This window comes from Balearica regulorum, chromosome 2 (assembly GCF_011004875.1).
Source record: "Balearica regulorum gibbericeps isolate bBalReg1 chromosome 2, bBalReg1.pri, whole genome shotgun sequence".
Lineage (NCBI taxonomy): Eukaryota > Metazoa > Chordata > Aves > Gruiformes > Gruidae > Balearica > Balearica regulorum.
The window spans coordinates 230,521-244,043 of record NC_046185.1 but is presented as its reverse complement, the minus strand read 5'-3'; the positions used below and the strand labels follow the sequence as shown (position 1 = coordinate 244,043).

Genomic DNA, 13,523 nt, shown 5'->3' with positions numbered 1-13,523 from the left:
TCCGCCCGTCGCTCCGCCGAGCCGGGTGGGGGCGCCGCGCACACCCCTGCCGTGATTGACAGCCGCTCCCCCCCCGTCTTTGTCCCGGGCAGCCAATCAGATCCCCGAGCGCTCCAGCCTGTGGGAGGGACCTCGGGTCTGTCCCCGCGGAGGGCGGGAGCGCTGCCTTGACTGACGTCCTTCTCAGCCAACGGAAGGGGAGGTCCGCGGCGATTGCCAGGGCCTCCCTCCAATGGGGAGGAGCGGGCTGTCAGCCGCCGCTCGGGACGGACGGGCCGCGGGTGGGGCCTCGCCGCTTGTTGTCGTCCGGTGCTTGAGGAGAGGGTAGGCCGCTCGCTCGCTCGCCCGCCCGCCCCGGGGGACTCCCAGGTCTCGCTCAGCCGCTCGCTCCGTCCCGAGCAGTCGGGGACATGTCGAGGTGGGCGGAGGCCCGGTGGGCCGGCGCCAGACGGCGGACGGCGGCCGAGGCACACGCGCCCTCCTCGAGCTTTCCCCGGAGACGCCTTCCTTTACTAACGCCCCGAGCCTGAAGGAGCTGTCACGGCGAGAAAGCCCCGCCGGGACCGAGAGCAGGAAACGCCGGTAAGCCCGCTTCCACCGCCGCCCCCTCTCATCCTCTCGGAGAACACCACCCCCCCCCGCGCTGACTACAGCTCCCAGCGCGCACTGCGGCTGGCGCGCGGCGCCCCGGCGCTCCTGGGCCGCGCGGGGCATGCTGGGAGCTGTAGTCCGAGAGAGGCGGCCTTCAGCCCGCCGCGCGGGGCATGCCGGGACGGCGCTGCCGGTCCCCGCCCGCCGGGCCCTGTCACCTTCAGGACCGGGGGCCGGAGGCCTCGGGCCGGGCCTGCCCCGGGGGAGCCGCCTCCTGCCCGGTGTCCCGAAGGGCGAAGGGTCCCCGGGAAGGGGCTGTGATGGCTGCGAGCGCTCCGGTGCATCGGGGCTGCTTTGCGGAGCAGCCGGACAGCGGCTGGGCCCGTCTCCGTTTTCCCGTTTGTGGTGCCAGCGCCAGCTCCCCTTAATTCCCGCCTCTCCTCCTCCTCTTCCTCCTCCTCCAGGGTCCCCTCCGGGCAACGCCGGGGGTGTGGGTGTCGATCCCTCCCCGGGGAGAGCCCCCACCGGTAACAGAAGGGGGTGGTCACCTTCCTTCTGAAGAGAACATAGCTAATATCTTGGCTGACTTCACTTACCCTAAATTATTCATTTTGCTGTTTCCTTTTCCAAAGTTTAGCACTTCAGGTCACTTCTTACCTCACCCAGGCTCTGCTTCTGCCAGCTTTTACATGGAGGTGGCTTTCTGTGGCTGCCGGCACCGAGACACGCCGTGAACCCCGTGATACCCAAAACCCTTTAGATTTAGCTGGTTTAAAATTTAAAATTAGCCCTCTGTAACTTTTGGGGATGTTCTCGGTTCGCCCCCTCGGCGATGTTTGCTGCGTGTTAAATCAGCCGGGGTGAGGAAGGAGACCGAGCTGTGGTTTCGGGACCAGGCATCGCCGTAGGCACCGTAGCCGGTAAACCTCTCATCCCTGTGTCTCTGCCATTGCTGCCACAGATGTCGAGAGATGACTCCTTCCTGCTCCACGCAGTGCCGCTGGCGCTGCGTGGGGCAGGAAGGAGCCATCTCTTAACACCGGTGGGTGTTACCGTGCCAAAGTGCGGTTGAACGCTTCATTTAACACCTTTTAACCACAGCTTGTGTTAATGGTGCTTTTATTCTGCTGCCTGAGGTAGTGGCTCCACCTGTGTTGGGGTGAGAACATCCATGTCTTGTTAAAAAAAAAATAAAAATCCCACTGTGGTGACAGACCAAATATCAGTGTTTTAACAAGCTGAAGGGAACCAGTGACCTGCATGAAAGCGTGTCAGGATGGTGGGAATTTGCTGTTTGTCTACGCCTGGGGAATTTCTGTCTGGTTTGGAGGGCTGTCGATCCCTACAACGGCCGATATTTGATGCTGGATGGGGGTTGTGGAGCTGTTTGCTGCTTTCCCGGTCACAGGATGGTTTCCCAGCACCATTTAGCTCAGGTCATTCTGATTAACGGCTTGGGGTTGTGGTAAATGCTGAAGCTGCCTTGTAAAGACGGTGTTTGCTTTAGCATCGCTTTGACTTGCACATGATCTGGTTTGGTCGCGTTGGGTAATGTCACGGTGTCGTGCAGTCCTGAAGTCGTTCCTTCTCCGACCCCGTCGCGGTGCCCAGGACAGGGGTGGGGATGTATCTTCCCTGGGAGGCCTGGAAGGGGCCACCGCTTCCCCGAGAGCCCTGGCATCGCTTCCCCTCCTGTTTACAGCTTCTCCTGTTACAGTCCTGGAGAGGCCCCGAGCCGGGGAGGGAGCGTGGGCTCGGGCGCTGCGGGGAGGACACTTCTCCCCTTCGCATCCAGCAATCTGCCCATCCCCATCCCACTGGGGTGACGCTGCCCTGCATGGAAATAGCTGAAGGCTGCTGTCCTCCATGCAGCTGGGAGGAACATTAACCAGTTAACCAGTTAACCGGTCCCAGTGTCAGTCCTGCACTTGGCCGAGGCCCCTGCAGATCATGGAGGAGCAGCCCCCCCCCCGAGGGGCTGCTGGGGCGTCCGTGTTCCCCCAGCCCATGGCAGAGCAGGTGCCGCACGCTCTTCCCAGCTTTGAAGGAGAACAGTCTGGCCAAAAAAGGCCGGTGACCTTCAAAAGTGAGGAGGGGAGCTCGGGAAATCCCCGACAGAGCACGCTGCCAAAGCGTTGGCAAAGCCAGTGGAGGTCATGCGGGCACGACCCTCGGCACACGGTGAGTGCCACGAGTGCCGCGGGTGAGAGCTCGCTCTTACACGTGCGGCCAAAGTCAGGCAGCGGCACGTAGGACGGGATCAGCCAGAAGGCACGGGTGCCCATCGGGGGCTGTCGTCGCTCTTTCCCCCTGCCCAGAAGAGGTGTTGGCTCCCTGACTTCCCCACTGCCCTGCCTCTGCGCCGCCTTCTGGGCGTAGAGTCCTTTAGGTCGGAAAAGACCCTAAAGGTCATTGAAACTGCAGCCCTGCCGTGCCACCCGGGCTGCTCCTTCCCCGGCTGCGAGAATCTCTTTCTTTGCAGGATACGCACACTTTGCAGCAGCTGTTGCGCAGGGAATCGCTCTGGAAGCCGAGACAATGAAGCTGTTGGAGAACTCAAGTTTTGAAGCAATAAACTCCCAGCTGACGGTGGAGACGGGAGATGCTCACATCATCGGACGGTGAGTGCTGGCAGCTGCCTGCTTTCTGTCCAGGAAGTTTTCCTGAGAACAGCCTCTGAAGACGTTGCAGTCTGGCAGCGGTCCATCCTCTCTCTGGCCGGAGCAGAGGGGAGATTGCTGCTGACTCGTTGTGGAGTGAGGTGGGCCAAGCTCCAGAGCAGGAGCTCCCGTGGTTTTCCATTGTCGTTTCCTTTGGGGATGGCAAAGGCCGGCTACGATCCCATCTGGCACTCGCTGCCAGCGTGCTCTGCGCTCGGAACATGCGCGGAGTCGAGCGAGCTGGCACGATACTGGTGCTGGGAGCCAGAGGAGAGGCTGTGCTCGCTACTGCTCACGCTCTGGTCTCATGCTGCCGCTCCCACTGCAGCCCCCTGCATGCTTGCTAACGGGCAGGTCGCTCGCTAACGGGCAGGTCCGTGGCCCTGCCCCAGTACAACCCAGTCAGGAGAGTGGGGGGCGTCTTGTCCCGGGATGAGGGCTGTGTGGGGCACGCCTGGCCCTGAACCGAGGTGTGGGGTGCGATGGGATGAGATGCAAGGTGTGAGAGTGCAAAGAGGAAACACACCTTCTATGTACAAAGCCAAGTGTCCCTTGTTAGCATAATTGAGATTATTCGGTGATCTTCTTACTCGTTCCTACTCAAGAATCATTATTAGTCTCCATCTAATTATGACAGAGGATGAATGGTAATGCAGTCAGGGTACTCCTATCCTTAACAATAGTCATAACGCAGTTTAATTCTAACACACACACGCGCATCTCAATTGCTGTCCCTTTTTCCGGAGGCAATGCTCCCCTTTCTCTGCTCCGCTGGCTCTTAACGTTGGCAGTTTCATTCTGCTGCAGACAGTAAGGGGTGAGCTGCGACGTCCGGGACCTTCCCCGGGAAGATGATGGTGGTGAACACTGATCTGATGATTTCTCCTTCCTCGCTGTAGGATCATTTTTATATGTTCACTATCACACTTCCACACCTTCGCTCTTCCTTCCTTGGCCTGCGGCTCCGTGTTGCTGCCGAGTTTACTTGATGCGGTGCCTCTTCTGTACACCAGAAACTTCTTTTGTCCTCTTTGCTGCCCCTAAAGCCAGTTTGGCTGACCACTGGTGAGCTGTTCCCAGCTGGAGGGTCTCTCGCCGGTGCCAGCCCCACCTCGTACCACCCCTGCCTGCGCTTCTCTGTCTCGTTCCGTTGCCCATCGCTGCTGCCTACCATGGTGGTGACCCCGCGCGCAGAGTACTCTGACTGCAGTATCGCTCTTCCTCTGTCACAATTAGATGGAGACTGATAATGATTCTTGAGGTAGTGGCAGAAGAGCTCAGCCACAGGCGCTTGGTTCCATCGAGAAACACTTTCACAGCCCACCCACACGAAGGAAAGCTGCAGGCGCCCCGGGGAGGTTCAGACACAGCAGGCATGGGAAGCCACCATCCCGAGGCCTTGCAAACTCAGTACGCGGCTCACCGTCAGCAGTGACGCTGTGTTGCAGGGCTGTGCGGTGACAGGTTCTGGGGAGTCTCGTGGCTGAGGCTGCGGGTCCTGCAGGCTCTCTGGGTGCAGATACAGACCTGGTGAGCTTGGCCGTTTCTGCTTTGCTTATGAGGGACGCAGGTGCTGAGTGGGTCAGAAGGGAGATCAATTCCTCTCCGGCTGCAGCTGCCACCTCTTCCCCTCGGTCGTTTTGGTGCCGTTTCCGCAAGATTGCTGCTTAAACACTGAGCAACATCTCCTCTCGAAGCGGAGGAGTGGGAACAGCCCATGGCTGGTGCCGGTGGGTCCAGGGCCTTTGGGGAGCTTCTTCCTGCAGTCCTGGGTCTCCTCTCTCTGGGGCAGGGAGGTTCCTGCCGACCTTCGAGCAGCCTCATGGGGAACCCCAGAAAGGAGCGGTGTTGGGGCCATTCGGGGAACTTCCTCACTGATCACCAAGCAGCACAAGGGGCTGGAAAATCTGGAAGGAGGTTTCTGTTTGAATCATGGGTGTGATGGCTGCGCAGGCGCTTGGCTGCCCGGCAGTCCTGGGGCTGGCTTGCCCCCCGGATTCTGTTGGGCCACTGCAGGCTGGGATCTGTAACGCTGGTCACCTTGGGGGGGGACCGGAGTGCTTTTCTGTACAGTTTGTACATAGAGTCCCAGAACCCTGGAGTGGTTTGGGTGGGCAGGGACCCCACAGCCCATCCAGTGCCACCCCTGCCATGGGCAGGGACACCCTCCACTAGCCCAGGTTGCCCAAAGCCCCATCCAACCTGGCCTTGAACACTGCCAGGGAGCCAGGGGCAGCCACAGCTTCTCTGGGCACCCTCTGCCAGGGCCTCAGCACCCTCACAGGGAAGGATTTCTGCCTCACATCCCATCTCCATCTCCCCTCCTGCAGCTTCAGGCCATTCCCCTTGGCCTGTCCCTCCCTGCCCTTGTCACCAGCCCCTCTCCAGCTTTCCTGGAGCCCCTGCAGGGACTGGAAGGGGCTCTAAGGTCTCCCCGCAGCCTTCTCTTCTCCAGGCTGAACCAGCCCAACTCTCTCAGCCTGTCTCCAGAGCAGAGGTGCTCCAGCCCTCGGATCATCTCCGTGGCCTCCTCTGGACTCCCTCCAACAGCTCCATGTCCTTCTTGTCCTGGGGAGCCCCAAGCTGGACGCAGCACTGCAGGGGGGTCTCACCAGAGCGGAGTAGAGGGGCAGAATCCCCTCCCTTGACCTGCTGCTCACGCTGCTGGACCCGCAGCCCAGGAGATGGTTGGCTTCCTGGGCTGCCAGCACACATTGCCGGGTTGTGTCCCGTTTGTCACCCACAATTGTTCTTCTGTTGGGGCCGGGCAATGGGCCCTACCAGTCACTTGGAAAAGATTCTCCCATAGCTCAGACAGGCCCTTCGGCCACACTGCACCCTTCTGCAGCCATCTCGGCTTGGGGCGGCAGCGAGAGCTCCTTCCGCTGCGCCGGCTGCGAGGGGAGCTGGTCTTTCGCCAGCTGCAGACCTATTTTTGGTCCTGGCTGAAGGGATCCTGTTTGGGCTTACCGCTGGCGTCGGGTTGGCTGGCGCTGAGGCAGGACACCCCAGCGCTGGGGCATGCTTTCTGCCTCTCTGGAGCTCCCGTGCTGGCAGCGAGGCAGGCTGCACGGGGGGAGCTTGCTGGGGTGGCTCTGATGTCCCTGGGAGAGCAGTTCAGCTCAGCCAGCCTCTTCTGTGCCTCCTCGGGGTAAATGCCTATATCCCCGTGCGTACGTATGTGCATAGATACCTGTAAGGAAAAGGGTTTGCGGCAGCCCTGGCTGTCCCGCACAGAGCTGAGCGTGTGTCTCCCCAGGATCGAGAGCTACTCGTGCAAGATGGCTGGTGATGACAAGCACATGTTCAAGCAGTTCTGCCAGGAGGGCCAGCCGCACGTCCTGGAGGCCCTGTCGCCTCCGCAGACCACGGGGATCAGCCCCAGCAGGTACCACGGGTGAAGGGTTGTTGTCTGCTCGGGCAGCGGTTGTCTGCAGTTGGGGGGTCGGGATTCACGGGGGGAATGAGCCTTGGTTGGTGGCTAGCCTCATTTGTGTGGCTCTGGGCTGGCTGCTCGGCTTGTTCATAGAACCGTCGAGTGGTCGGGGTTGGAAAAGCCCCTTGAGGTGAGGGATCCAACCGCTGCCCCAGCCCTGCCCAGCCCACCACTAACCCATGTCCCCAAGCACCACATCGACGCGGCTTTTCAATCCCCCCCGGGACGGTGACTCCACCGCTGCCCTGGGCAGCCTGTTCCAGCGCTTGGCAGCCCTGGGGGTGAAGGAATGTTTCCTGAGCTCCCGTCTGAACCTCCCGCGGCACAACTGGAGGCCGTTTCCTCCCGTCCTGTTCCAGTTCCCCCACCAGACTTGTGCTCCAGACCCTTCCCCGCTCCGTTGCCCTTCTCTGGCCCCGCTCCAGCACCTCCATGTCCTTCTGGCAGCGAGGGGCCCAAAACCGAACCCAGTTTTTGAGGTGCGGCCCCGCCAGTGCCAGTACCGGGGGACGGTCACTGCCCTGGGCCTGCTGGCCACACTGTCTCTGACACAAGCCCAGATGCCCTTGGCCACCTGGGCACACTGCCGGCTCATGCTCAGTGTTGGCCCAGGCCATGCTGGTGACACCACTGACCCTACCGTTCCGCCTCTCAGGCTCAGTAAAAGTCAGAGCGGCGATGAGGAGGGACCCCTGAGCGACAAGTGCAGCCGCAAGACTCTCTTCTACCTGATCGCGACGCTCAACGAGTCCTTCCGCCCAGACTACGACTTCAGCGCCGCCAAGAGCCACGAGTTCAGCCGGGAGCCAAGCCTCAACTGGGTATGTGAGTGAGCAAGGGCAGGTCCCGCACCCCTGCTCTGGAGGCCTCTGCCCGGGAAGAGAAGGCAGCATGGATCTGGCGGGGGGGGTGTCTGCTTCTCCGGGGAGCCCCGTGGCGCTGCTGTGATCCCGGGTAACCGTTCCCAGGGCATGCCTTGCTCCCTCCTCCCTCGTGTCAGGCCTAGGGTGAGGCAGCCCTCATCCTCCTCAGAAGAGGTTTGTGGGGTGTCTTTTCCATCCGTCATCCTCCCTGCTCTTTGCTCTTCTTTGGGAACGGCTGCTCGTGAGCGGGGTTTTGCCTCCTGGCTTCTCCCCCTCCATTGTCAGGCTCTGGTGTCTCCTCTCTGTGGAGGAGGGTTGGGGAGGATGAGGTGTGGAGCGTGGGAGGGAGGTGGTGGGGAGGAGGGCGTGCAGCGGCCCCCTGCCCCTCTCACAGGCCCTGCTCTGTCTCTCCAGGTGGTGAACGCTGTCAACTGCAGCCTCTTCTCTGCCGTTCGGGAGGATTTCAATGCCCTGAAGCCACACCTGTGGGACGCTGTCGACGAGGAGATCTGTCTTTCAGAATGTGACATCTACAGGTAACGGGGCCAGCACTCCCCCGGGGCCTGGATCCTGGCCCCTTTTGTGCATGCAGTGGCCTGCAGAAAAACGGTTATTTCTCAATAAAAGGTTACATTTTGGCGTGCTCACCTGTTTTTGTGGGAGGACTAAGCACCGGAGCAGGGCAGGGTGTCTCTCTCTCACTGGAGTTCGTTGGGTCCCGGCCGGTGGAGGGGGAACTGCTGCTGCTGTGCCCTCCCACACAGGACTTCCACACTCCGAAATCCGTGCCCCAGGCAGCAGCGGCGCTGGCTGGCTTCTCGCCCGCCTTCCAAAGCCAGCCCGGGGGCACCGGGTGCCTCCTGCCGCCCACGCAGCTGGCCGACCGGTCTGACCAGCCCTGCGCTGCCTGGCTCTGGGGACACCACGCGCTCCTGCCCGCTCTCTGCCCGCGAGGTGGCTCTGAGCTCACCCAGTCTCCCCCTTTCCTTCCTCCAACCTACAGCTGGGGCGGGAACGGGGTTAGCGCTGGGAGCAGCGCCTGGCGCGGTGTTTCTCACGGCTCCGCTTGCTGTTGCAGCTACAACCCCGACCTGGATTCAGACCCCTTTGGAGAGGACGGCAGCCTCTGGTCCTTCAACTACTTCTTTTACAACAAGAGGCTGAAGAGGATTGTCTTTTTTACCTGTCGTTCCATCAGGTCAGGCCACATGGCTCCTCTGAACTCGCCCTAAACAGTCACCTTGCCTGTTTGCAAGCTCAGGGGAGGAACCTGAGCCGGGCACGGTAGATTGGTGCTCGGGAACTGCCCTCCCGGCGCTGCTGCGGCACGCCGGGTCGGCCAGGGAGAGCGGAGCTCGACCAGAGCCCGTTCCCTCTGTCCTCCCAAGACACAGGTCACCAAAGGAGAAGCCAAAGGGAGCTGTGTCCCCAGGGAAGGGACGGCCCCTCACCTGGCACCCAGCTGCTGTTTGGGGCACAGAGGGGGGCAGTAACCCCTCGGGGGGCACCGCCGGCAGCCAGCCCCTCCTTCCCCTGGGCTCGGTTTGATGCAGAGGAGACTCGGCAGGGACCTAAGCTGGTGGAGAGAGGAGCGGGATCCGCGGCCGCAACGTCGCGGAGGGGTGCCAGCTGGGTGGGTGCTCAGCTGTCGCTGCCCTTTTTCCTGCAGCGGGTACGCCTACACACGCTCGGAAGCTGGCAATGAGCTGGACATGGATCTTGGGGAAGGAGATGCGGAGGAGAACAAGGATGCCGGCGACACCGAGAGCGGCAGCATCGAGGAGGACGGGTGTGTGAGCTCAGCGCGCCGGCGTGGCAGCCGTGGGCTCCCGCTCTGTGCGCCCGGCTCTGCTGCCTCCTGTCTCGGCGCAGCCGCAGGACGGTGACGCCCGTGTGCTTGGTTACAGGTTGCAAGTTATTTGCATGTGAGTTTCCAGAAGGGCTCCGAGGTGCTGCCAGCCCTGCCGAACCTCCCTTTGCTGTCGTGCCGCGGCCGAGGCAGCTCCGAGCCCCCTGACTGCCCCTGCCCAGCAGCTGCGGCGTCGCTCTGCCCGACACATACACTGGAGTACCCCAGGCATCTTGGAGCACGACAGACTGAAAGCAGCTGCGGCCTCCTGGCCGAAGACGTGTCCCCTCGCTCCGGTGCTGCCGGCCGACCTCCCCTTTCCCCTCGCCCGTGGCTGCTGCAGCGCGGGCCGGGGCTCGCCGGACAGCTGTGTGGGAGCTCCGAGAAGCTTTGCTGCACTTTATCGCTGATCTCGTTGGCTGCACTGACCTGCAAACTCCTCGTGGCGCTGAAGCCGGGCTGGATTTCCCTCGAGCACTTTTCTGTACTGGCTGTGACCCAGCGAACGCCGTCCATCCACAGCACCAGCAGCAGCGGAGGGATGCCTCTGCCCGGCCTCCTCCGGAAGCAGCGTTGTTGAACTCCCCATGAACTGTCCTCAGCTCCTTCCCCGGAGAAGAGTCCATTTGTTTCAAAGAGGTTTGCTTTGCTCTTGCCTTCCCACAGTGGTTTTTCTCTGGTGTTTTGATTTTGTTGGTTGTTTTTTTTAATCTTTGCTGGGCAGTACCAGCCTCCTGCCCTGGTCCTGTGCAGAGGGGTCCCACCAAGCAGCCCTGCGGGTGAACGCTGGACCGGGTGCCTCAGCCCACACCTCCCCTGGTTTTCTTTGGGGTTTTGTTTCTTTAAACCACACCTGACTTTTGGCAGTGTGGAGGCCGGGGCACGGCTCAGCCCTCGCTGGGGGGCTGCGCTGTCTGGTTTTGTGTTGGGGGTGAGCTCGGCCCGCAGCAAGAGTGGGGTGCTGCCACTCCCACCTGCGCTTTGGTTCGACCGCATCTCCCTCCATCCCCCCTCGCCCAGCCGCTGTGGGGACGAGCCCCCCCTCCTTGCCCAGGTGCCCAGAGTTTCGGGGGCCAAGTTCGCCCCCCCCATCCTTGGGCAGGCGCCGAGTGAGGGTGGGGAGAGCTCAGCTGAGCACGCACAAGTGAGGGGCAGCGCCTGCTGCAGCATCCCAGCTGCTTCAGAACGCCCCCCGCCCCCCGAGAGGAGCCCGAGTGGGGTAGCGCGGTGGCCCCAGGTCCTCGCCCCCATCCGGGGGTGTGTCGGGGGGTGTCCCTCTTCCCTCCCGCCGGGGCCTGAGTGCCTTTTGGAAGCGGCTGGCTGGGGAGGGGGAGTGGATGCCCCAAGGCTGGAGACTCCCGTCTTGGCGGGGGGCGAGAGGCTGCAGATGTTGCAGACCCCGCTCCAGCCTCCGGCCAGGCAAGGCAGAGCCTCGGGGTGCAGAGGGCAGGCAGGCAGACGGACACCCCCTCTCCTTCCCCCGGTGCCGAGGCACAGAGGTGGGCGCTGGCAGCAGCGTGGTGTTCCTGACGGTGGCTCTCCCAGCTCCTCTCCCTCACTGTAACTCCTCACAAGTTGTTTTATGTTGGAGTTTGTTTCCTCATTGCTCTTCAGGACGGACCTGAGCCCCGGCCCCCGCTGCCGCCCGGGGAGGGCTTTGCCTTCGGCTCCCGTCGCGCTGCCCCTTTTCCCACCCTAGCTCACGGGACCCTCGCGCCTCCCCCTGCATCCGCATGGGCTCCCCAGGGCCCGGCATGGCTAGGTGGGAGCAGGATTTGGCCCGGTCCCGTCTCTGCCATCATTCGCCCCTGTACTAGCGCGCTGTGTGGCTGCCCACCCCGTCGGCCCCTGTCAGGGAATTGGACTTCACAGCATAGCAATGTATCGTTACACCAATAAAGTTTTTCTGTCATTCACCACCCCTTCCTTTGGGGGCCCGGGAGGTGGCATCGGGGCTGTGGGAGGTACCGGGGGTCACACGGGGAGGTCTCAGTCCTGCCGGGACCCAGGGTCCCACCTGGGGCTGAGCAGCCCCCCGGGACGCAGGCGCAGAGCTGGGGCCGTGCTGTGCCGGGTGTCCCTCTGCCGCCGCGCAGGACCTGGGGGCTCCTGGTCCCCCTGGGTCCCCACCGCCGCTCTCCGTGGGTGCTGCTGGCCCTTCCTCCTGCAGCTGCTGCGCAGGGAGCGCCCGGAGCCCCCCGGGACGTGCCCGAGGCGGCGGCAGCTGCCACCGCAGTGCCACAAGTCCCCGGTCGCCCGGGCCAGCTGCCTGCCCAGGCACCACAAGGCAGCCGTGACCCTGGCCCCCAGGCTGCCGGCGCTGCCCGGCTCCTGGCACCGCAGAGCGCTCTACCCCCACGCACCCACTGGCGGGTGCCGGGCACGGGCTGGCCAGGGCTCCTCCGGCACCTCCGGCTGTCCCGTGCCGTGCCACCCCTGCGTCCTTCCCCACCCTCCCGGCACGGTCCCCGATCCTGCCGCCACCACAGCTTCTGGCCGTGCCAGTGCCGCTGCTCAGTGCTGGCTGGGTGCTGCCTGCTCATCATCCCGCGTTTAATGGATGAACTCCGTGCTCCTTCGTTAATAAAAGTATTAAATACCGCCAGCAGGAGGCATGCCCTCGCGCAGCGCCCCCGGCCGTACTCATGGCGGCAGGACCGACGGCACCCGATGCGATGGCACCTGCTGGTTCTCACATGCCATTAGAGAGGCACCGACTAACGAAGACCGCAGCGATGGCAGTGGGAACGGGGCTTTCCCTCCCCGGGGAGCGCGCCCACCCTGCACCCCCCATCCTTCCGAGCCCGAAAGGAGTGACCAGGAGCCCACGGGGACCACGGGGAGGCTTTTGCCCCAGGAGACCCCCGGCGCGGCTCTGCCCACCCGTTCCCAGCACAGAAACCTGCGGCCGAACCGGGGCAGGCTCTGCCGTGCCGCTTTATCCTCTTGAATTGGCTTTAAGGGGGGTTTGGCTTTTCCCTTGCTGGACGTTTCGTAGGTTCTGGCCGAGCTGCTTCCATCCCAAAGGAGATCTCTAAGCTGGTGTTCCTGGTGGTGTTCCCGGCTGGTGGTGTCCCCAGAAATCCCGGCTCTGGTGAAGCCTGTGGTGTGCGCCGCGCTGCAGCACGCTGGGAACGCCGGGATCGGAGCGGCTCGTGCCGTCAGATACCTGAGGAACCAGGGTAAAGGGGCGGGGGAGGCTCAAGCCTCAAACATCACTTTTTCGGTATTAAACAACTTCTGGCAAGTTTTCTCTTCCCGTCTGCCGTGTATTTGCAACGGGACCGAGCCCCCAAGGAGGAACCGAGGCGGCCATCGCTCTGGGGCGTGAGACTTCTCCCACAGGCTCGCCATCTGCAGAGAGGAAGAGCGGCGTTTAAGCTCTCGTTAAAGCAGGATGCTAACGAGCTGTGCTGCAGCCTGGGCAGCGGGAAGACGGATGTTGGTCACTGCTGCGCTGCTCGATCTGCAGTTTAGGGAGCGCGGGAGCTTCCCGGCGCAGCGAGGACTGGCCGTACGGGGCAAACCTCACATGAGACGGAAGGACGCGGTTCCCCGGATGGTTTGGAGGAACTGAGGTGACCTTCGGGGGTACCCAGGGACGTTTGGGGCAGCCTCGTAGCACAAACCCCTTACGCCTAACTCCAGCGCTGCAAGGCTGGAGCAGCAGAGCCGTGGAGAAGCAGAGCAGAGATTCGGTTTGGAAGATCGGAGCTGACCGTGAAGAGCAGCGGCTCGTCCTTCACGATCCCTGCCTCCTGCTCGCCGGCGGTGAGGGTGCTGCGGCCGAGCAGCCCCAGCACCTCCCTGCAGAAGGCGACGCTCTGCCCCCGCGGACCCCCAGCAGGGACGGTGGCGGGGGCAGCACCGGGGTGCCGGTGCCGGCACCTGCTGTCGTGTAGGTGCCGCTGGATGAGCCAGAACTGGGAGCCGCGGCCCCGGGGCTGCTGCATGGTGCAGAAGAGGAGGTCGACGGTAGCAGAGCAGCGTCTGTATGTGGCCGGGGCAGGCGGTGGAGAGCAACCCCCGTGTCCCCCACCACCCCCCGGGAGACCCGTCCCTCCCGGCACTGGGAGGCGTCCGGCTCGGTGAAGAACCTCAGCCCCAGGATGAAATCCCGGGTC

The 13,523-nt window shown here is 63.0% G+C and overlaps 1 protein-coding gene across 1 annotated transcript; it reads left to right on the top strand.

Annotated features, from left to right (window-relative positions):
* The first annotated feature begins 233 nt into the window (after positions 1 to 233).
* Positions 234 to 11,311, top strand: MAF1 (MAF1 negative regulator of RNA polymerase III). Its single transcript, XM_075743027.1, has 8 exons — positions 234 to 582; positions 3,074 to 3,212; positions 6,511 to 6,639; positions 7,343 to 7,508; positions 7,965 to 8,086; positions 8,629 to 8,748; positions 9,220 to 9,339; positions 9,458 to 11,311. Exons 2-8 carry the CDS (start codon positions 3,130 to 3,132, stop codon positions 9,477 to 9,479), a joined length of 762 nt encoding a protein of 253 aa, XP_075599142.1. The 5' UTR covers positions 234 to 582; positions 3,074 to 3,129; the 3' UTR covers positions 9,480 to 11,311.
* Positions 11,312 to 13,523: the final 2,212 nt, after the last annotated feature.

Bases quoted from the DNA above. Each gene is read 5' to 3' on its own strand.
- MAF1 (XM_075743027.1), top strand. From the start codon at position 3,130: ATGAAGCTGTTGGAGAACTCAAGTTTTGAAGCAATAAACTCCCAGCTG. The intron at 6,640-7,342 runs GTACCACGGGTG...TCCGCCTCTCAG, and splicing joins ACGGGGATCAGCCCCAGCAG to GCTCAGTAAAAGTCAGAGCG. The intron at 8,087-8,628 runs GTAACGGGGCCA...TTGCTGTTGCAG, and splicing joins TCAGAATGTGACATCTACAG to CTACAACCCCGACCTGGATT.